This window comes from Oryx dammah, unplaced genomic scaffold (assembly GCF_014754425.2).
Source record: "Oryx dammah isolate SB20612 unplaced genomic scaffold, SCBI_Odam_1.1 HiC_scaffold_10, whole genome shotgun sequence".
In the NCBI taxonomy this organism is placed as follows: Eukaryota; Metazoa; Chordata; class Mammalia; order Artiodactyla; family Bovidae; genus Oryx; species Oryx dammah.
In genome coordinates this window covers 71,957,665-71,982,122 of record NW_024070194.1, presented here as the reverse complement: position 1 = coordinate 71,982,122, position 24,458 = coordinate 71,957,665, and the positions used below count along the sequence as shown (strand labels likewise).

Here is a 24,458-nt window from a genome sequence, read left to right as displayed (position 1 = left end):
CATCTCTCTGGGTCATCCCCATGTACCAGCCCCAAGCGTGCCATATCCTGCATTGGACATAGACTGGCAATTCGATTCTTACATGATATTATACATGTTTCAATGCCATTCTCCCAAATCATCTCATCCTCTCCCTCTCCCTCTGAGTCCAAAAGTCCGCTATACACATCTGTGTCTTTTTTGCTGTCCTGCATATAGGGTCATCATTGCCATCTTTCTAAATTCCATATATATGTGTTAGTATACTGTATTGGTGTTTTTCTTTCTGGCTTACTTCACTCTGTATAATCGGCTCCAGTTTCATCCATCTCATCAGAACTGATTCAAATGTATTCTTTTTAACGGCTGAGTAATACTCCATTGTGTATATGTACCACAGCTTTCTTATACTATAATTTTATTAATCTTTAAGTGCACTTGTTTCTTAAACTCTGACTTTCATTCTGCCATTTGCATTATCTATCTATATATATTTGTATATTATGTACCCTTAGAAAAGTGGAGAATTGTGCATCATTCTTCACACAGGTTGAGAGACTTTTTTTCCTATTGAACAATATTTTATTTCGTGATCCCTGTATTACCATGATGAGGCAAGCCAGATAAAATCAGAGGATAATGTTTAATGGAATGTTCCAGAAAATTATCATTTCTCATCTTCACTTTTGTGAATGGCTGTGGAGTTCTGTATATATTTATTTCCTGCATTTCAGAATAACTTGTGCAGAAATTGTATTATACAAACCAGCTGAAGTTAGGCACTGCCTTCTTTTCATTTAGGATACATTGTAAAAGCATGGAGGTACTCAGATGGAGTATAACACGTACATTGAAAATAGAGAATTAAGAACATTATCTAGATAGTGCCTTTGGATTTTTAAAAAGCTACTGAGATATAATTCATGTATCATATAATTCACCCATTCCAAGTGTGTAGATCAGTATCTTAGTCTAGAGAGGTGCCACCTGTGACCATAGTCAATTTTAAAGCATTTCCATCAGCCCCCCAAAGAAACCCTGCATCCCTTAGCCACCCCCGAAGGACCCCCCATCTCCCTTAGCCCCAGGCAACCCCCAGTCTAATATCCGTCTCTGGAGACATGCCTGTTCTAGGTAATTTATATAAATGGAATCATGCAGTATGCTCCTTTGGGATTAGCTTTTCTCATTTGACGTCATGTTTTTGCGGTTCATCCATGTTATAGCACGTATCGGTTCTTCCATTTCTGTTAACTGTCAAACAATAAACAGTACATGGCTATATTTATCCATTCATAAGTTGATGGAGATTTGGGTTGTTTCCACTTTGCAACTATTAATAATGCTACTGTGAACATTGGTTTATACATTTCTGGATGGACATGTTTTTATTTCCCTGTGGTGGGATTTTACCCTGAGTTAGCTGGCTGATTTCTCCTTTTCTTGGCCTTTGCTCAGACTGTCCTTTCTGTCTTCACAGTTTCTTCTCTTGGGTAGTACTCCATTTATTCAGACCTGGTGCCCAGTCTCTCCTCCTCCATGGAGCTTTCCTGACTGTCCAGCTCTCATTGAGCCTTTTCTCTTCAGCCCTGTTACGTAGTCTGTGAAGAACAATTTAGCCCTTAATTTTGCACTGTTGTCATTTTTTTCATGAGGGATAATCTTATCTAGGTATACCTTGTTCTAACAGGGAATATTTATGGATATGCACAGCACTTGTCTTGCATATATGGAAAACTGTTTAACAATTGTTAGGACACAACTAAGTACTTCATCCCATTTCTCAGTTCAGTCGCTCAGTCGTGTCCGACTCTTTGCGACCCCATGAATCACAGCACGCCAGGCCTCCCTGTCCATCACCATCTCCCAGAGTTCACTCAGACTCACATCCATCGAGTCCGTGATGCCATCCAGCCATCTCATCCTGGGTCGTCCCCTTCTCCTCCTGCCCCCAATCCCTCCCAGCATCAGAGTCTTTTCCAATGAGTCAACTCTTCGTATGAGGTGGCCAAAGTACTGGAGCTTCAGCTTTAGCATCATTCCTTCCAAAGAAATCCCAGGGTTGATCTCCTTCAGAATGGACTGGTTGGATCTCCTTGCAGTCCAAGGGACCCTCCAGAGTCTTCTCCAACACCACAGTTCAAACGCATCAATTCTTTGGCACTCAGCCTTCTTCACAGTCCAACTCTCACATCCATACATGACCACTCAAAAACCATAGCCTTGACTAGATGGACCTTAGTCAGCAAAGTAATGTCTCTGCTTTTGAATATACTAATTAGGTTGGTCATAACTTTTTTCCAAGGAGTAAGCATCTTTTAATTTCATGGCTGCAATCACTATCTGCAGTGATTTTGGAGCCCAAAAAAATAAAGTCTGACACTGTTTGTACTGTTTCCCCATCGATTTCCCATGAAGTGATGGGACCAGATGCCATGATCTTTGTTTTCTGAATGTTGAGCTTTAAGCCAACTTTTTCACTCTCCTCTTTCACTTTCATCAAGAGGCTTTTGAGTTCCTCTTCACTTTCTGCCATAAGGGTGGTGTCATCTGCATATCTGAGGTTATTGATATTTCTCCTGGCAATCTTGATTCCAGCTTGTGTTTCTTCCAGTCCAGCATTTCTCATGATTTACTCTGCATAGAAGTTAAATAAGCAGGGTGACAATGTACAGCCTTGACGTACTCCTTTTCCTATTTGGAACCAGTTGTTCCATGTCCAGTTCTAACTGTTGCTTCCTGACCTGCATACAAATTTCTCAAGAGGCAGGTCAGGTGGTCTGGTATTCCCATCTCTTTCAGAATTTTCCACAGTTTATTGTGATCCACACAGTCAAAGGCTTTGGCATAGTCAATAAAGCAGAAATAGATGTTTTTCTGGAACTCTCTTGCTTTTTCCATGATCCAGTGGATGTTGGCAATTTGATCTCTGGTTCCTCTGCCCTTCTAAAACCAGCTTGAACATCAGGAAGTTCACAGTTAATGTATTGCTGAAGTCTGGCTTGGAGAATTTTGAGCATTACTTTACTAGCATGTGAGATGAGTGCACCTGTGTGGTAGTTTGAGCATTCTTTTGCATTGCCTTTCTTTGGGATTGGAATGAAAACTGACCTTTTCCAGTCCTGTGGCCACTGCCGAGTTTTCCAAACTTGCTGGCATATTGAGTGCAGCACTTTCACAGCATCATCTTTCAGGATTTGAAACAGCTCAACTGGAATTCCATCACCTAGCTTTGTTTGTAGTGATGTTTTCTAAGGCCCACTTGACTTCACATTCCAGGATGTCTGGCTCTAGATGAGTGATCACATCATCATGATTATCTGGGTCGTGAAGATCTTTTTTGTACAGTTCTTCCATGTATTCGTGCCACCTCTTCTTAATATCTTCTGCTTCTGTTAGGTCCAGACCATTTCTGTCCTTTATCGAGCCCATCTTTGCATGAAATGTTCCCTTGGTATCTCTAATTTTCTTGAAGAGATCTCTAGTCTTTCCCATTCTGTTGTTTTCCTCTATTTCTTTGCATTGATCGCTGAAGAAGGCATTCTTATCTCTTCTTGCTATTTTTTGGAACTCTGCATTCAGATGCTTATATCTTTCCTTTTCTCCTTTGCTTTTTGCCTCTCTTCTTTCCACAGCTATTTGTAAGGCCTCCCCAGACAGCCATTTTGCTTTTTTGCATTTCTTTTCCATGGAGATGGTCTTGATTCCTGTCCTCTGTACAATGTCACAAACCTCAGTCCATAGTTCATCAGGCACTCTATCTATCAGATCTAGACCCTTAAATCTATTACTCACTTCCACTGTATAATCATAAGGGATGTGATTGAGGTCATACCTGAATGGTCTAGCGGTTTTCCCTACTTTCTTCAATTTGAGTCTGAATTTGGTAATAAGGTGTTCATGATCTGATCCACAGTCAGCTCCTGGTCTTGTTTTTGTTGACTGTATAGAGCTTCTCCATCTTTGGCTGCAAAGAATATAATCAGTCTGATTTCGGTGTTGACCATCTGGTGATGTCCACGTGTAGAGTCTTCTCTTGTGTTGTTGGAAGAGGGTGTTTGCTATGACCAGTGCATTTTCTTGGCAAAACTCTATTAGTCTTTGCCCTGCTTCATTCCGCATTCCAAGGCCAAATTTGCCTGTTACTCCAGGTGTTTCTTGACTTCCTACTTTTGCATTCCAGTCCCCTATAATGAAAACGACATCTTTTTTGGGTGTTAGTTCTAAAAGATCTTGTAGGTCTTCATAAAACCATTCAACTTCAGTTTCTTCAGCGTTACTGGTTGGGGCATAGACTTGGATAACTGTGATATTGAATGGTTTGCCTTGGAGACGAACAGAGATCATTCTGTCATTTTTGAGATTGCATCCAAGTACTGCATTTCAGACTCTTTTGTTGACCATGATGGCTACTCCATTTCTTCTGAGGGATTCCTGCCCACAGTAGTAGATATAATGATCATCTGAGTTAAATTCACCCATTCCAGTCCATTTTAGTTCACTGATTCCTAGAATGTCAACGTTCACTCTTGCCATCTCTTGTTTGACCACTTCAAATTTGCCTTGATTCATGGACCTGACATTCCAGGTTCCTATGCAATATTGCTCTTTACAGCATCGGATCTTGCTTCTATCACCAGTCACATCCACAGCTGGGTAGTCTTTTTGCTTTGGCTCCATCCCTTCATTCTTTCTGGAGTTATTTCTCCACTGATCTCCAGTAGCATATTGGGCACCTAATGACCTGGGGAGTTCCTCTTTTGGTATCCTATCATTTTGCCCTTTCCTACTGTTCATGGGGTTCTCAAGGCAAGAATACTGAAGTGGCTTGCCATTCCCTTCTCCAGTGGACCACATTCTGTCAGGCTTCTCCACCATGACCCGCCCGTCTTGGGTTGCCCGGCAGGCTTGGCTTGGTTTCATTGAGTTAGACAAGGCTATGGTCCTAGTGTGATTAGATTGACTAGATTTCTGTGAGTATGGTTTCAGTGTGTCTGCCCTCTGATGCCCTCTTGCAACACTTACCGTCTTACTTGGGTTTCTCTTACCTCGGCGTGGGGTATCTCTTCACGGCTGCTCCAGCAAAGCACAGCCGCTGTTCCTTACCTTGGACGAGGGGTATCTCCTTACCGCCACCATTCCTGACCTTCAACGTGGGATAGCTCCTCTAGGCCCTCCCGTGCCTGCACAGCCACCACAGCTCGGGTTGCTCCTCCTGGCCGCCGGCCCTGGCCTCGGGCTCGGGGTGGCTCCTCAAGGTCGCCGCCCCTGGGCTCGGGCGTGAGGTGGCTTCTCCTGGCCGCCCCTGATCTCAGACGCGGGGTGTCTCCTCCCGGCCGCCACTGGCCTCGGACGCGGGGTAGCTCCTCCCAGCCGGCACCACTACGTCAGACGCAGGGTAGCTCCTCTCGGCCGTTCCTGCGCCGTCGCAGCCTGGCACTCTAGGCCGTTTCCCCTGACCTCGGACGTGGGGTAGCTCCTCTCGGCCGCACTTAGTGAGCCGGCCCGCAGCCGCCTGCGCTTAGTGAGAAGTACTTCATCCCACACCAGTTATTTCTTCTTGAAGATGTTTGTATAGTAAAACTTTCATTAAAATGTATTTTAAGCAACTAAATGTAAAATTGAAAGCGCTTAGTCTAATAGAGGAGAATTGTTCAATTAAATGCTCATTTCTCTGCCTGACTCTGGGAGAAAAGTGTAAATTTGCCTTCCTTCATTATGTAGGCAGAAGTGGGATTTACAGATTGCTAGCCTTTCACCAACTGTAAATTTCTGGGAATAGCTTCTCTGATATCCGTACTTCATAACCTTAATTTTCTCACCGGAGTACTGGCTAGACATTAACAGTTGTGGGAGTGAATTGACTCAGAACTTTGATTTAGCAGTAGGGTAATATTTCCATGGCAGTGACTTCACCCTTCCTCTGACGGTCGTGTAATGTTCTGTACCACTCTGTCCAGGAGGTGCTATTTGCATATTAACCAGTGGTCATTGTCCACTGAGTAGTACAGAGAGGAAGTAAATTGCAAAGTACTGTAAGTGGAGAAAAGTACTAGAGTACTAGTTGGTTAGTGGGGTCAGTGAACATTTTTGAAGTCTGGACACGTGTGTTCTGGGCCTCATGCTCCCCCTTACTGCTCCTTGCAACGGTATGGAGAGTGAGCTCACTATGACTTGTGTAGAAGACCGCTTCCGTTGGCATGCCGACTGCCTGAAGTATCAAATTGTTTTGCAGATAAAATACAGCAACCGTAATAATGCCAATTACAAACAGCTCTTAGTATCTGCCACGTCCTCTTCTAAATACATTATGTGTAGTCCCCAATTTAATCTTCCCAGCATCCCACTGAGGTTGATGCTACCATTATCCCCATTTTATGGATGGAGAAACTGAGATATAGTAAGGTTAAGTAATTTGCCCCAGGACTCACAGCTCAGAACTGATGGAATTGGAACACAGGCCCACGGATTCTGGCTCCCATGTAGCTACTGCCTCTCACTCTAGTCTCTGAAGCATCTGGTTGTCACCAACAGCAGTACTAGCTCTCATAAATCACTGGAAGAGCCATGGTCATTCACATATGTGGATATTTAAAGTGATGGCTGATGTGGAGCTTGGAATAAATAAATAAATAAATATATATATGTTTATCATCAGGTAATTTTGTCTTTCCCCATTTGGCCAGTTTATAAATAAATTTGTGTATTTATTTGAGAAAATCTAATTTAAAGCATGAATGATTTTGTGTTTGAGTGCTAAAGGGGAGGTCAATAACGTACGAAGGGCAGACAGTAAATATTTTCACTTTTTGGACTGTGAGGTGTCTATTGTAACAACTCAACTCTGCTATATGGCAGGAAAGCAGCCATAAACCATATGCAGATTAAGGAGACAGAAACTGGCATTGGCAGATTCACTAGGTTATTAGTAATTAAAACAGTTTTTTTTTTTTCCTTTTTTCCCCTTTCTTTTTAGTTGCAAGAAACAAAGGATCAACATACAGAGGCCGTGAGATGTGCTGAAAAAACACAGGATCACATCCAAAAGTATGATTTAAAGCAGCATAGAAAACAACTTAAATATAAAGCAGATAAGCAGTATAATATGAGAATTAGATCAGTAATGATAATAAAAACATCATTGTGAAGCTGGGTAATATTTCAGCTTTGAGCTGTTTTGAGATGCATAATTTCCCCCCATTATTTCCATATTTTACACATTATCCACAAGTGAAAAGTGAAAGTGTTAGTCACTGAGTCATGTCCTACTCTTTACAACTCCATGGACTATAGGCCACCAGGCTCCTCTGTCCATGGAATTCTCCAGGCAAGAATCCTGGAGTGGGTTGCCATTTCCTTGTCCAGGGGATCTTCCTGACTCGGGGATCGAACCTGGGTCTCCTGCATTGCCGGCAGTTTCTTTACCGTCCGAGCCACCGGGAAAGCCAATTATCCATGAAACACAACTAGAAAAACAGTACAGTTGCCAAATCATTTACTTTTCTAAATTCTAAGATCCTCTGTAATTGAACTGCAGATGTTTGTTCAGAAACAGTGTGGTATTTTAAAAATCTATGTGTGAAGGACTGCCGTGACAGTCCAGTGGTTAAAGCTCTGCCTTCCAAGGCAGAGCGTGTGGGTTTGATCCCTGGTTGGGGAGCTCTGATCCCATGTGCCTCACAGCCAAAAAACTAAAACATGAAACAGAAGCAATATGGCAGTAAATCAATAAAGACCTTAAAAATGGTTCACATTCAAAAAAAATCTTCAAACAAAAAACCCTATGTGTGAGAATCATTGTTTTAAAATCTGCATTTTAGGCTTGAAATTGAAAATGCCAAGTTACAAACTACAGTCAAAAAGCAAGCGGGCAGAATCGAACAGCTTCAGAAAAACCTGTTAAGTATAAGATCGGTAAGTCAACCTCTTAATTTCTGTCATACTGAGGAAGAATTTTAACTTTTCTAATAGTAATATATAAGAATATTTTGGACAATGTGAAAAGTCTCATTGATTAAAAAGTTTATGGTATTTTTACTGATACTACTTGCTACTAATAGCATAATTACTCTTTATAGAAGGAATGGACTGAATTCATAAAATTAATGATTTTTGTAGTAAGATTTTAATTTAAAAGATTGTGACAATCCAGTCCAAAAGTAACATTTTATATAGAAAATATTTTGTGTGTTCATTCCTCTGTCAGTGAAATCAGTGTTTTTCCACTTTCTGGCTATTGTTAATAATGCTGCCTTGAACATTGGTACACAAACATCTGTTAGAGTCTAGAAATTTGAGTAATGATTTGATTGAGAATTCTGAATTTCTCTTGTAATCCTAACCCTACTGTGAGATTTTTGAGAATGAGTCATTTTTAATATTGTAGCTTCTTCTTTTCACCAGGAATGAATACTATGTCTGTATAGAACAGTGTTTCTGAAAGAATGTATTTTTCCTTTGTTGGATTTTTTTTTTTTTAAAGAGCTGAGGTACGCACGGGGATTTTTCAAAAATTACTTTAGTAAGATGATATTTATCCTGGAATATCTTGAACCACTGATGAAAATTATTTTAGAGCATCTTTAGAAAGTAAAATGTAAATATAGCCAAACTTTTAAAAAATTTCATTAGCCTTTAGTATTTTATGTGTCAGTTCAGTTGCTCAGTCGTGTCTGACTCTGCAATCCCATGGACTGCAGCACACCAGGCTTCCCTGTCCATCACCAACTCCCAGAGCTTGCTCAAACTCATGAACATCGAGTTGGTGATGCCATCCAACCATCTCATCCTTTGTTGTCCCCTTCTCTTCCTGCCTTCAATCACTCCCAGCATCAGGGTCTTTCCCAATGAGTCAGTTCTTCGCATTGGAGCTATAGCTTCAGCATCAGTCCTTCCAGTGAATATTCAGGACTGATTTCCTTTACGATTGACTGGTTTGATCTCCTTGCAGTCCAAGGGCCTCTCAAGAGTCTTCTCCAACACCACAATTCAAAAGAATGAATTCTTTGGTGCTCAGCTTTCTTGATGGTCCAAATTTCACATGCATCCATGACTACTCGAAAAACCATAGCTTTGGTTAGATAGACCTTTGTCGGCAAAGTAATGTCTCTGCTTTTTAGTATGCTGTCTAGGTTGATCATAGCTTTTCTTCCAAGGAGCAAGGGTCTTTTAGTTTCATGACTGCAGTCACCATCTGCAGTGATTTTGGAGCCCAAGAAAATAAAATCTGTCACTGTTTCCATTGTTCCCCATCTATATGCCATGAAGTGATGGGACTGGATGCTATGATCTTCGTTTTTTGAATGCTGAGTTTTAAACCAGATTTTTCACTTTCCTCTTTGCCTTTCATCAAGAAGCTCTTTAGTTCCTCTTCACTTTCTGCCATAAGGGTGGTGTCATCTGCATATCTGAGGTTATTTATATTACTCCCATATATCTTGATTCCAGCCTGTACTTCCTCCAGCCTGGCATTTCACATGATGTATTCTGCATAGAAGTTAAATAAGCAGGTGACAATATACAGCCTCAATGCACTCTTTTCCCAATTTGGAACCAGTCCGTTGTTCCATGTTTGATTCTAACTGTTGCTTCTTGAGCTACATACAGTTTTCTGAGGAAGCATGTAAGGTGGTCTGGCATTCCCATCTCTTGAAGAATTTCCACAGTTTGTTATGATCCACACAGTCAAAGGCTTTGGCGTAGATGCTGTAATTCTCTTGCTTTTTCTATGATTCAACAGATGGATGTTGGCAATTTGATTTCTAGTTCCTCTGCTTTTTCTAAATCCAACTTGTGCATCTGGAAGTTCTCATTTCACATACTGTTGAAGCCTCACTGGGAGAATTTTGAGCATTACTTTGCTAGCGTGTGAGATGAGTGCAGTTGTACAATTGGTTAAACATTCTTTGGCATTGCTTTTCTTTGAGATTGGAATGAAAACTGACCTTTTCCAGTCCTGTGTCCATAGCTGAATTTTCCAGATTTGCTGGCATATTGAGTGCACCACTTTCAAAGCATCATCTATAGGATTTGAAATAACTCAACTGGGATTCCATCACCTCCACTAGCTTTATTTGTAGTGACGCTTCCTAAGGCCCACTTGACTTTGCAATCCAGGATGTTTGGCTCTAGGTATGATCACACCATTGTGGTTATCTGGGTCGTGAAGATCTTTTTTGTATAGTCCTTACATGTATTCTTGCCACCTCTTCTTAATATTTTCTGCTTCCTTTAGGCCAACCATTTCTGTCCTTTAATGTGCCCATCTTTGCATGAAATGTTCCCTTGGTATCTCTAATTTTCTTGAATAGATCTCTAGTCTTTCCCATTCTATTGTTTCTCTTTATTTCTTTGCATTGATCACTGAGGAAGGCTTTCTTATCTCTCCTTGCTGTTCTTTGAAACTCTGCATTCAGATGATTGTATCTTTTCTTTTCTCCTTTGCCTTTAGCTTCTCTTCTTTTCTTAGCTATTTGTAAGGCCTCCTCAGACAACCATCTTGCCTTTTTGCATTTCTTTTTCTCGGGGATGGTCTTGATCACTGCCTCCGGTACAATGTCACAAACCTCCATCCACAGTTCTTCAGGCACTGTCTATCAGATCTAATCCCTTGAATCTGTTTGTCATTTCCACTGTATAATCATAAGCGATTTGATTTAGATCATACCTGAATGGTCTAGTGATTTTCTGTACTTTGCTCAATTTAAGTCTGAATTTGGCAATAAGGAGTTCATGATCTGAGCCACAGTCAGCTCCTGTTTTTGTTTTTGCTGATTGTATAGAGCTTCTCCATCTTTGGCTGCAAAGAATATAATCAGTCAGACTTTGGTATTGACCACTTGGTGATGTCCATGTGCAGAGTCATCTCTTGTGTTGTTTGGAAGAGGGTGTTTTGGTATGGCCAGTGCAGACTCTTGGAGGGCACAAACCAGGAGCCAGGAGAAAGGAGCAGTGTCCCCACAAGAGACTGAGCCAGACTTGCCTGAGAGTGTCCAGGTGTCTCCTGCAGAGGGGTGGGTCGACAGTGGTGGCTTGCTGGGGGTCAGGGGCACTGAATTCAGCAGTGCATGAACAAGTCCTTTTGAAAGAGGTGGCCATTCCCATCATTACCCCTACCATAGTCTGACCTCAGGCCAAACCACAGGGAGAGAACACAGGCCCATTCACCAACAAAAACTTGGATGAAAGATTTACTGACCATGGCCCTGCCCATCAGAATAAGACCCCACAGTCAGTCTCTCCCATCAGGAAGCTTCCATAAGCCTCTATCCTTATCCCTCAGAGGGCAGACAGAATGAAAACCACAATCACAGAAAAGTAACCAAACTGATCACATGGCCCACAGCCTTGACTAACTCAATGAAACGACGAGCCATGCTATGTCAGGCCACCCAAGATGGAAGGGTCGTGCTGGAGCGCTCTGACACAACGTGGTCTGCTGGAGAAGGGAATGGCAAACCACTTGAGTATTCTTGCCTTGAGAACCCCATGAACAGTATGAAAAGGCAAAAAAATAGGACACTGAAAGATGAACTCCCTGGGTTGATAGGTGCCCAATATGCTACCGGAGATCAGCGGAGAAATAACCCCAGAAAGAATGAAGAGATGGAGCCAAAATGAAAACAACGCCCAGTTGTGGATGTGACTGGTGATGGAAGTAGAGTCCGAAGCTATAAAGAACAATACTGCATAGGAACCTGGAATGTTACGTCTATGAATCAGGGTAAACTGGAAGTGGTCAAACGGGAAATGGCCAGAGTGAACATCGACATTTTAGGAATCAGTGCACTAAAATGGACTGGAATGGGTGAATTTAACTCAGATGACCATTATATCTACTACTGTGGGCAAGAATCCCTTAGAAGAAAGGGAGTAGCCATCATAGTCAACAAGAGTCTGACATGCAGTTGCTATTGCTATTGCTATTGCTAAGTCACTCCAGTCATGTCCGACTCTGTGCGACCCCATAGACGGCAGTCCACCAGGCTCCCCCGTCCCTGGGATTCTCCAGGAAAGAACACTGGAGTGGGTTGCCAATTCCTTCTCCAATGCATGAAAGTGAAAGGTGAAAGTGACGTCACTCAGTCATGTCCGACTTAGCGACCCCATGGACTGCAGCCTACCAGGCTCCTCCATCCATGGGATTTTCCAGGCAAGAGTACTGGAGTGGGATGCCAGACATGCAGTACTCAGGTGCAATTTCAAAAATGACATAATGATCTCTGTTTGTTTCCAAGGCAAATCATTCAATATCACAGTAATCCAAATCTATCCCCCAGCCACTAATGCTGAAGAAGCTGAAGTTGAGCGGTTCTGTGATGACCTACAAGACCTTCTAGAATTAACACGAAAAAAAGATGTCCTTTTCATTATAGGGGACTGGAATGCAAAAGTAGGAAGTCAAGAGATACCTGGAGTAACAGGCAATTTTGGCCTCAGAGTACAAAATGAAGCAGGGCAAAGGTGAACAGAGTTTTGCCAAGAGAGTGCACTGGTCATAGCCAATGCCCTCTTCCAACAACACAAGAGATGACTCTACACATGGACATTAGCTGATGGTCGATTTTATGTGTAAAATACCCTATTTTTAACAAATAAATGTTGGCAGTTTAAATTCCAGAAAGATGACAAAACGATGAAAAATTATTTTAAGCTCTTTGTAGGAAAGTCATTCATTTTGAAGTCTATCCTGACTGGCATCAGGTTTATAAACTGTGTTGACTATAAATGCATATCACTCATGAACACATGAGAAATAATACTTTCTTTTATTTCTGTGCTCACACTCTGAGCTCTGTGCTGTCCTTTTCTTAAGAAATGACCTCTGTCTGTAGCTGAGTCATGTTTTCTAAGCCAGGTTCCTCTTTATCGAACTTCTAAGAAAATCCCAAAGGCCTTTTGTATGCCTTGGTCTTGGTTGGACTTCCCAGATGGCTCAGACAGTAAAGAATCTGCCTGCAATGCAGGAGACCCAGGTTCGATCCCTGGGTTGGGAAGATCCTCTGGAGAAAGTGAGAGTGAAAGTGCTCAGTTGTGTCTGACTCTTTGACACCCCAGGGACTATAGTCATTGGAATTCTCCAGGCCAGAATACTAGAGTGGATAGCCTTTCCTTTCTCCAGTGGATCTTTCCAATGCAGGGATTGAACCCAGGTCTCCCACATTGCAGGTGGATTCTTTACTTGCTGAGCCAAAAGGGAAGCCCAAGAATACTGGAGTGGGTAGCCTATCCCTTCTCCCACAGTCCCTGGTGTCACAAAGTGTCAGACATGACTGGGTGACTAAGACTTGGTCTCTGTTAGGTCAAGCAAGCAAGCAAGCAAGCAAGTGGTATTTTTGCTGCCAAGGTTCTTTTTAAAGTGTTTGGTGTCCTGTCAATTTGATTGGGGTTCATGCCATTGGAAAAGCTACCCTCAAAATCTGAGGGAAGCATCATACCTTGGGCTTCCTGTGAAGCTTTGCAGGATGATGCCTTTAAAATTCTTAGGCTCTTAAGATCCTTAAAGGAATCTGAGGCACCAGCTTGAGTCTTTCCAGGGTCTTAATGAAGGGTTTTACAGTCTACAGCTTTTGCCTTTAGACCATGCTTTCCTCGACAGCACCCTAGGTTTGATCTTAGCCAAGAAGCCATTTCTGTCTTTTTGCATCATGTGAAAGGTGGAGATGCTGTAACGGGGATACAGATATTGAACCCAGTGAGTCCTGGTTCCTTTATATTTAATAATGCCCTTTTTTTTTTTTTTTTGTCTCATAGCTTATCCTTCTCATTGATTTTACTTTCAGCTGCTTCATAGCAAGCATCTCCGCCTCCCATGTTTTAGTGTCATTTTCTTCTCTTGCCTAGAAGCCGTCACTGGCAGCCTCTTCAAGGGCCATCAGGCTTCTGTTTACAAAGTCATGAAGCCCTTTGGGTTTTCATTTCTTTCTCTGCATCCATTCAGGTCCCACCTACATCCAGGTTCAAAAGCATTCTCACGTGTTTTCATTCTTTTTTAATGGCAATACCTCATTTTTGGGCATCACTGACTCGATGGACATGAGTTTGAGCAAGCTCCAGGAGCTGGTGATGGACAGGGAAGCCTGGTATGATGCAGTCCATGGGGTCACAAAGAGTCAGGTATGACTGAGTGAACTTCACTGAACCCCATTTTTAATATCAGTATCTGTGCCAGTTATTTATTGCTAAAAAATTGCATTAGAGATCACCCAAAGCCTAGTGACTCAAAACAGCATTTCCTTTGTTTACAAGTCTGCGTTGGGGCAAGGCTCAGTGAGTGAGGCCAGCTCATTTCTTCTCCAGTCCTTATCAGCTGGGATGTTGTGAAGGTGGGGACCGGGCTCATCTGAAGGCTTGTTCATGCACATGTCTGGCAATTGGAGCTGGCTTTTGGATGGGTCATTGGGTGGGGGTGGTCAGTGGGGACACTGACGTGCTCAGCATGTGGCCCGGGCTTCGTCATAGCGTGGTGACTGATGCTAAGAGTGGGTTCCCCACGGAGCAAGGTCAGAAGCTATTTAGCTTGAGAAATAACAGCAGTTCCCCCAGACTCTGTCCACTAGAATCAGTTACGGAGGCCAGCACATATTTAAGGGGAGGGAATTTCATGAGAAAAGTGTCAAAGAATTTGTAGACATGTTTGAAAACCACCAGGTCCACTCACCTCAACTTACCAAGTAATCATTCTGTCTAAATGAAAGTTCTTTCCAACTCTGTGTCGCTGAAATTCCAGCAAATATTTTTTGTTTGTTTGCTATGTTCTCTTATTCTGTGGAAAGTAACAAAGGGTTACAAGAAAGAGGCATTTTTTTGTTGTTCAGAAAAATGTATGGATCATCTCACTAAATTTTTAGAATGGGATATCTTTAGCCTTGTGAGTCATTTCTGTTTGGAATGCAATTCAAATTAGGAAAAACTATTTCTAGTTCAGAAAAAGGCTTATTGGATTAGAATCCATATTTACAAGATTTAGTCATTAGAGTCTTATTTTCACAATCTTCTTTTGGGAGGCATTTATTAACTCAGCCCTAGATAACTCAATACAGTATACCTCTAACTTCTTGAAAAACTATGGGACATATTGAGGGGAAGGAGCAAGAGATGTTCTGCTAAGGGGTGACTTGCAGTCATTCCATGGAGGAAAGATAGAAAAGTTTTATTATAAAACAATAAAAGAGTGTAAAATCAAGTGCAAATGTTGTGTGACAAAGATGATAACAGTGAAGAATATATTTTGTGACTCTTGGTGACTTCTTTCTTGATTCTCTGAGTAATTCCTGGTCCTACATTCAACAATACAGATATCATCATATTTAGTTGATCCTCAGTTTGTATGAGGCTGGGCTCAGTCCACTTCCCTCATTACCAAATGGTATTTGTTTTATTCTTGCAGACTGATGATCTTCCAGCAGAGCTGGAAACTGCACGTTCAGAATGTCTGCACATGAATGCAAAAATTCAAGTTCTTCAAGAGGAGTTATTATCAATGAAAGGAATGCAAAAGAAATGTGAAAAACTAGAGAAGAATAAAAACAAGTTGGAGCAAAAAGTAGTGAACCTCAAAGCTCATATAGAAATGAATATGATAGAATACAGTCAAGTAGAGCAGTATAAACAGGAGATTGAAGAAAGAGTGAGACAGGATCTAATAGAGAAATTAAGAGAAATCAACATGTTTTTACAGGTTAGTTTGTTGATCTGTCATGTACTTGAGTTCATCTCCCTGTAAATTACATTTTGGGTCTATACAGCTTATGTGTTTCCTCTGCTTCCCTTAGGACAGTTCGTTTTGTAGATTTCTGGAAGGAAGGGGGCACTTGTCTCTCCCTGAAGAGAGAAATATTTCAGTTTCCATCACAGTTATCACTAAATTGATCTTTCAGAATGATTCTCACTAGAGGATCCTTTTATTTATAAGACCAACTGGTATAAAACAAGACCATGAGGAAGGAAAAAAATACTGTGGTTAAGAATGGGTACCATCCTCTTGAATTATTCTCAAGTTGTCTTGTTCAGTTTTTAAAATTTTAAGTTGATCTTTTTATTCTTTGAATTATCAGGTTACATAAGTACTTCTATAACATTGATTCCACTTTAATTTTATAATTCACATTTAATTTATTTCACATTGACCATGATTATTTTAAAGTTTCACTTTTCTTTTTTTTGCCTTGAAAATTGCTCTCTGAATTACTGACTCAAAACTAAAGGGAACAAATATAATTATTCAGGTTATAATCATTAACAAAAGAAATATCTCTTTTAAAATTTGACTTAGATACAAGCAGCATCTCAAGATAGCTTAACGCAGTTACAAGAGAATAATGTTGCTTCGAAAATAAGTCAGATGGAACTCAGAATTAAAGAGTTGGAATTTGAACTCTCCAGGACAAAAACTTCTCAAGCAGAGTTGAAAATATATAGGAAACTCTACCTAGAAGAACTAAAAATTAGAAAGTCATTGGAAAATAAGCTAGACACGTAAGTCAAAACACAGAATCACAAAATAAATTTAGTTCATTAATTTGTCTCTAAAGCCTAATTTTTATAGAGCCAGGTTCCTGAAATTAGTACGAAGTGAAAGCTAACTAGATAGCCACTGCTAGAGGGCACCCTAAGACAAATTAGTAATACTATATCCTTGTAAGTTTTCCTACACTATGTAAAATCATGGTTGTGAACTCGGGGGAAATGAACGTAGAGGTGAATGGCAGGATAATTCACAAAGTGCCTAAAAATAACATGGTGACCTGACTGAGGGGGGTGTGGAGGGTGCAAAGGGCAGATCACGGCACCTCCAGTGCCGAGTCCAGGTTTCCCTACTACCTGAAAGCAGAGCACTCCTAGGAAGCCTTTCATAAGCCAAACCATAAACCAAAGAAGCAGGGACCCGAGGACACATTCTGCTAGTAGATGCATAAAATGAATGTGCACGAGTAAAGCACAGGTGCTCCCAGACAGGGTTCAGAGGTATGGCGACTTGATGCTGAGATGTGGGGTGTCGCTTCCGGGGAAGGAGCTCGGTGGGGCTGGTCTCCCTGTTTGGAACACGAGGCCTCTCGCTGTAAAAACACACACTGAACACCATATCAGCTTTCTGCCTTTTTAAATGAAACCAAAAATCCTCTTCAAATTTTTTTTTTATTATTCTGAAAAACAGATGCCTATGTAGGCCCTTCGTAGAAGTGAAGTAACGTAAAATGAACTTTGGAAAAGCAGGGGATGCTTGTAATTGTTCCTGGGGCTGTTATAGCCCTTTTCAGTCTCACCCAATGACTTTCTCATCCTACCCTCGAGATTGTGGCTCTAGGTTATTCCTCAGAGCAAATGCTTAATTTTTCTGAGGTCATGAGTGAAACATTTATACAAGGGTGGTGAAAGCAAATACTTGAAAGTGGCTTTGTGGGATTGTGTGTTTCTTCATCCCTGAACTGTTTCCTGGAGGCAGGTGTGTCCCAGAGGCAGCAGGTGTCACTGTGAGGCCACCTCCCTTTCTCTCTGATGCCCTTTCTCTCCTCTCCCAACTGTGACCTGTTACTTGAGGAGCCCCAGACACGTGTGTACTTCTTTAGAGCAAGGTTACAGCTATCATTGTTTACAGGAGGTCTGCTCTGTGCTTTCAGTGTTCAAACAGTTTAGTGGGACATTCCATTTACTATATGGCAACTTTAAAAATGGAAATCATTTAGGGAACCATGCTGTAAAGAGCAATATTGCATAGGAACCTGGAATCTTAGGTCCATGAATCAAGGCAAATTGGAAGTGGTCAAACAAGAGATGGCAAGAGTGAACGTCGACATTCTAGGAATCAGCGAACTAAAATGGACTGGAATGGGTGAATTTAACCTCAGATGACCACCATATCTACTACTGTGGGCAGGAATCCCTTATAAGAAATGGAGTAGCCATCATGCTCAACAAAAGAGTCCGAAATGCAGTACTTGGATGCAATCTCAAAAACGACAGAATGATCTCTGTTCGTTTCCAAGGCAAACCATTCAATATCACAGTAATCCAAGTCTATGCCCCAACCAGTAATGCTGAAGAAGCTGAAGTTGAACGGTTCTATGAAGACCTACAAGACCTTTTAGAACTAATACCCCCAAAAGATGTCCTTTTCATTATAGGGGACTGGAATGCAAAAGTAGGAAGTCAAGAAACACCTGGAGTAACAGGCAAATTTGGCCTTGGAATACAGAATGAAGCAGGGCAAAGGCTAATAGAGTTTTGCCAAGAGAACGCACTGGTCATAGCAAACACCCTCTTCCAACAACACAAGAGAAGACACTACACATGGACGTCACCAGATGGTCAACACCGAAATCAGACTGATTATATTCTTTGCAGCCAAAGATGGAGAAGCTCTATACAGTCAGGAAAAACAAGACCGGGAGCTGACTGTGGCTCAGATCATGATCTCCTTATTGCCAAATTCAGACTTAAATTGAAGAAAGTAGGGAAAACCACCAGACCATTCAGGTATGATCTAAATCAAATCCCTTATGATTATACAGTGGAAGTGAGAAAGATTTAAGGAACTAGATCTGATAGAGTGCCTGATGAACTATGGACTGAGGTTCATGACATTGTACAGGAGACAGGGATCAAGACCATCCCCATGGAAAAGAAATGCAAAAAGCAAAATGGCTGTCTGGGGAGGGCTTACAAATAGCTGTGAAAAGAAGAGAAGCAAAAAGCAAAGGAGAAAAGGAAAGATATAAGCATCTGAATGCAGAGTTCCAAAGAACAGCAAGGAGAGATAAGAAAGCCTTCTTCAGAGATCAATGCAAAGAAATAGAGGAAAACAACAGAATGGGAAAGACTAGATAGCTCTTCAAGAAAATTAGAGATACCAAGGGAACATTTCACACAAAGATGGGCTCGATAAAGGACAGAAATGGTCTGGACCTAACAGAAGCAGAAGATATTAAGAAGAGGTGGCAAGAATACATGGAAGGACTATACAAAAAAGATCTTCACGACCAAGATAATCACGATGGTGTGATCACTCATCTAGAGCCAGACATCCTGGAATGTGAAGTCAAGTGGGCCTTAGAAAACATCACTACGAACAAAGCTAGTGGAGGTAATGGAATTCCAGTTGAGCTATTTCAAATTCTAAAAGATGATGCTGTGAAAGTGCTGCACCCAATATGCCAGCAAATTTGGAAAACTCAGCAGTGGCCACAGGACTGGAAAAGGTCAGTTTTCATTCCAATCCCAAAGAAAGGCAATGCCAAACAATGCTCAAATTACCACACAATTGCACTCATCTCACATGCTAGTAAAGCAATGCTCAAAATTCTCCAAGCCAGGCTTCAGCAATAGGTGAACCGTGAACTTCCTGATGTTCAACCTGGTTTTAGAAAAGGCAGCGGAACCAGAGATCGAATTGCCAACATCTGCTGGATCATCAAAAAAGCAAGAGTTCCAGAAAAACATCTATTTCTGCTTATTGACTATGCCAAAGCCTTTGACTGTGTGGATCACAATAAACTGTGGAAAATTCTGAAAGAGATGGGAATACCAGACCACCTGACCTGCCTCTTGAGAAACCTGTATGCAGGTCAGGAAGCAACAGTTAGAACTGACATGGACCAACAGATTGGTTCCAAATAGGAAAAGGAGTACGTTAAGGCTGTATATTGTCACCCTGCTTATTTAACTTTTATGCAGAGTACAGCATGAGAAACGCTGGGCTGGAAGAAGCACAAGCTGGAATCAAGATTGCTGGGAGAAATATCAATAACCTCAGATATGCAGATGACACCACCCTTATGGCAGAAAGTGAAGAGGAACTAAAAAGCCTCTCGATGAAAGTGAAAGAGGAGAGTAAAAAAGTTGGCTTAAAGCTCAACATTCAGAAAACGAAGATCATGGCATCTGGTCCCATCACTTCATGGGAAATAGATGGGGAAACAGTGGAAGCAGTGTCAGACACTATTTTGGGGGGCTCCAAAATCATTGCAGATGGTGATTGCAGCCATGAAATTAAAAGACGCTTACTCCTTGGAAGAAAAGTAATGACCAAACTAGATAGCATATTGAAAAGCAGAGACATTACTTTGCCAACAAAGGTCTGTCTAGTCAAGGCTATGGTTTTTCCAGTGGTCATGTATGGATGTGAGAGTTGGACTGTGAAGAAAGCTGAGCGCCAAAGAATTGATGCTTTTGAACTGTGGTGTTGGAGAAGACTCTTGAGGGTCCCTTGGACTGCAAGGAGATCCAACCAGTCCATTCTGAAGGAGATCAACCCTGGGTGTTCTTTGGAAGGACTGATGCTAAAGCTGAAACTCCAATACTTTGGCCACCTCATGCAAAGAGTTGACTCATTGGAAAGACTTTGATGCTGGGAGGGATTGGGGGCAGGAGGAGAAGGGGATGACAGAGGATGAGATGGCTGGATGGCATCACTGGCTCGATGGACATGAGCCTGAGTGAACTCCGGGAGATGGTGATGGACAGGGAGGCCTGGCGTGCTGCAATTCATGGGGTCACAAAGAGTCAGACAGGACTGTGCGACTGAACTTAAAAAATGCAAGTCATTTTGGGAATCGTGAACAAAATTGGTGTTTTCCAACTTCTCCAGCACTGATGGGAGGCTGGCAGAGATGGGCACCAAACTTGAGGTGGAGAAACAGCAGGAAAGATCTTTACTGAGCACTCTCACCACTAGGCCAGTCCTGGAGCCACCCTGGCATTGAAAATTTCAATAATACTTCAATGTTCCTTATGAATCTTTCTCCAAAAGCAAACGTAGGATTTTCTACCTCAATTCCATGCCCTTCAAATAACAGCATGGTGACTTACTTGATCAAGATTAGTTCTACTATCTTTTTTTTCCTTGGGTTCAGGATTTCTGATATGATTCTTATTTTTAATTTGAACTTCTGGACTGTTTATTTGACTTATGTGCACTAAATAAAAGCCATAATTAACTGTGCTAATCAAGGAGAGAAAAATTTTATGATTTTTTTGTCCTAAATTTCTATTTTTGAGATACTTATTAACTTCTTAAATTTCTCGAAAAGCTGTATTTAAATTCTACTTTAGAAATGAAATCTTATACTTTCAGATATTTGACCTCCTTTGTAATTGATTTCACTTTGGCAAGTGTTCATAATCATCTCCAAGCTCTGCTGAACCCACTGCAGTTTTTCTACCCCTAAGCATAAGTGAATGACTGGCATCTAAACACTAAGCACATATGGATGTTTTTTTATTTGAAGGAATCCTAGATAAATCCTTTTTATGGATTAAACAAACTTGTAACACTTGTAACAGAAGATTAATTTCTAGTTTTAGGTTAACATTTTTGTAATTTTCTTACACAAGAGTGCATCTTTAATTTCTATTTTACTTAATAGCCTTGTTATTTAAATTTCTAAAAAATATTTTCTGAGCAATTGTAGAATGTTTCTAAATTTGTAGTTAAAGCAAACATGAAAAAATTTTAAATGAAGCTCACTTTTGTCTCTATATCAACAGCACCTGGATGATTGATGACTAAGATAGTAATGATGCGGAGTCTTTAAGTTGCAGCTAGTTTTCATTGTGTAATCACAGTGATTAAAATATCCATTTTAGTCAGAGCACATGGGTTTATGGTTTTGATGGTGTTTTCATGATGGTTATGGTGCAGATAAAAATAGCCCTTATTAAGTGCAGTCTCAACCTGTTTGCTCATTTGGCTCTTGCCATCACAGAAGAGCAATCTAAGGTTTCTTTGACAGCACTGCAGCTACTTTGGGTCTTAGTACTTGAGAGCCATGAAACTGGAAAACGTGCTTTAGCTGTGCAGTCATAGCAGGCCTCCAAACTTCATCCCAATCAGACACTTACTCCTGCAGGCCTAAGAGGAGGAAACCAATGTTCAGTCCCTGTCCCAGGGGCAGGATGCCTACAGCAGACCAAGTTCACGGTGCTGTGGGCACATACATCTTTTCAAAGAAGAGATTCGGAACCAAGCAAGCACTTCTTAGTTCCATGTCCCATACACACCTGTTAGGTAAATCTCCTTGCTTCTCATGAGGAGGGTAGGAGTATAAGTCCTCCCCTTGAAACTTCAGGCTGAGGAAATGAAGTTCAACTGTAATTTCTGACCGGATTTAGATTATAGTTGAGATTACACTCATACTTTTTGTATATACCAATTAACGATGAGAACTCGGATAGAAGTATGCTAAATAGTAAAGAGAGATCTTATATGTGTTTTAAATTTTGTCCTAAATAACTCAAAACATGGATAATTCATTTTGCTGACTCATTTTAATAAACCAGGTTTTCTGGAGGAAACGAACATCTTTTTTAGGCTAATCTCTTCAGTTTTGGCCTGCTTGATTCAACTAAAGATTTTCTTTTTCAAGTTTCCTGTCCTGTGTTTAAAAAATATCTATGCTTTACAAATTAACTATATCGACTGCTACAAATAGGAGTTTGATATTGATTTATTTTGTTCATGCATTTAAGACATATAATTTAAAACATTTATTAAATGCCACAAGCATTACTGAACTATGTAACAAGGTTTTACATATTCATTTTCTCTATGTTATAGTTAAAAATCTATATGTGTTTTCTTAATCTGAGGAAGTAGCTGGCATAGGACTCTAGACTCTTTTGCAGCATTGTAACTTTGACTAAATTAATGACTCTCATACCTTAAAAAAAGTTTTTTTTTCGAAGAAAACCACCTTTCTTTTTAAAAAACCTTCTGCACACAACCGCATTATATAAAAGAGACAAGCATAGAGTCACTTAGCTAAAGGAGTGGCCAGAGACGTCTCTGTCCCTCAACCCTTCAGGGACCCCATGGGGCCTTCCCCTTCTATGGGACATAGTTCAGGAACTAACACTTGGGAGAGAATCCTTCTCGCTAAACACCTTTAGAATGAAAACTTGCCAGTACATTGTTTTCTGGTGTATAATTTTCTCAACTTTCCGTTTTTGCTAAACGGAAAAGTTTAAAGAAAACTGCAGATGTGTTCTCCTTATTAATATTTGACTTCAAACTTCATTTGAACATGACCCTCACCTAGAAATCAAAATAAAGGTCTCAGAAGGATCTGTTAAGGGAGAAGATGGTGATCTTGTGGGTCATTACCAGGATTATGGGTCATTCCCTAATTCTCTGAAATTATGTGTACTCGATAGACTGATATTTATACTTTTTATCAGATTAATCTAAATAGCATTCCATATTTATGTTCTCTGTTATCTAAAAGCAGAATAAGTAGGAATTCATTTTCTTTTATTTATGTGATTATTTTTCTGCCTAAGTAATCTTCAAGTTAGGTCTAGTCTCTAAAAGTATTATTTAAATGTCACATGTAGTAAATTATATGTCACTCCTATGATAATATCTCTTGTTTAACTTAAACATACATAATATTTGACTTATTTCAGATGCAGCAGGAGTTGGACAGGAGTATAACCAGAGAACTAGAAGAAGGTATGTTGCCAAAATGTATGAATTAAATTTAGACATTGATTTCTGAAATACATGGTAAACAGTCAGTGGCATCTCTTTCCATTGTTTGGATAACAGTGGCTATCTTAAATATTTTTTCTTACATATAGCTAATGAAAAATGTGAAAGCACGAGCAGTCATAGTGAAAAATTCCTTCTTCTCATTTATTCACCGTGTTCCATTGCTTAAAATACAATCCCAAAAGGTCTATGTATTTCTTTTATTTCTGGCTATTTCCTTCTTCTACTGCCTCCATCCCTGTGGAACTATCCGCCTACACCCTTCACTATTCTCAGAAGACGTGGAGTTCATCAACTTCTCAAGTGTCTGATAGTGGTTAAGGCTAGGAAACCCAGACTGAAGCAGTCACGTTTGTGTAGCTGTCACTTGGTGAGTGACTTTAAAATTTCTCTCTTGTTGACTTTGTCACCAGTTTGTCTTTCACCCTCAGGAAAAGCTCCAAACACCCACATCAATTTGGTTCCTGCCAAAGTAGTTGACCTTATCTCTTTCGCACCTTACTCTGTCCCTCCACTCTGCATCTAACCAGCCAGACTGTGTAGGATCCCACAGGTGTGCTTCCTCACCTCTGGTCTTTGTACATGTTTTTCCCCTCTACCTCTTGTACTTTTTCCTCTCCTTCAGATAGCTACTTACTTATCACCTCCATCAGAAAGCTGGCAGTACTGACACAAAGCTGGCAGTCTCTTTTGAGCGTTCCTTGTACCATCTTTTATATCTTAGTATTTATGACTCTGTATGGAAATTGCCTGTTCATCTATTTTTCCAGTTTAGGGCATATCATTTTTCAGGGTGCAGTGGGTCACCTTCATCTTGTAATTCCAGTGCTTGTCACAGCACCTTTGCACATAGTTATTGAGTACATGAATGAAGAATGAGAAACCCAGAAGCCTTGATACTCAGCCACATGTGCGACCATGAACAGATTATATAATTGTAATCTTGTTTTTTGTGTTGTGTCTCTATAGATATATTTCATTCTTCAGAACACTT

The 24,458-nt window shown here is 40.7% G+C and overlaps 1 protein-coding gene across 1 annotated transcript in view; it reads left to right on the top strand.

Annotated features, from left to right (window-relative positions):
* LOC120868620 (ankyrin repeat domain-containing protein 26-like) overlaps positions 1-17,697 on the top strand; it is a 73,735-nt gene extending 56,038 nt beyond the window's left edge. The window contains exons 26-29 of the mRNA XM_040247331.1: positions 6,956-7,026; positions 7,800-7,893; positions 15,368-15,658; positions 16,253-17,697. Of these exons, the coding sequence (XP_040103265.1) occupies positions 6,956-7,026; positions 7,800-7,893; positions 15,368-15,658; positions 16,253-16,459 (663 nt within the window). The 3' untranslated portion in view covers positions 16,460-17,697. The remainder of the gene's footprint in view (positions 1-6,955; positions 7,027-7,799; positions 7,894-15,367; positions 15,659-16,252) is intronic.
* The last annotated feature ends 6,761 nt before the right edge of the window (positions 17,698-24,458 follow it).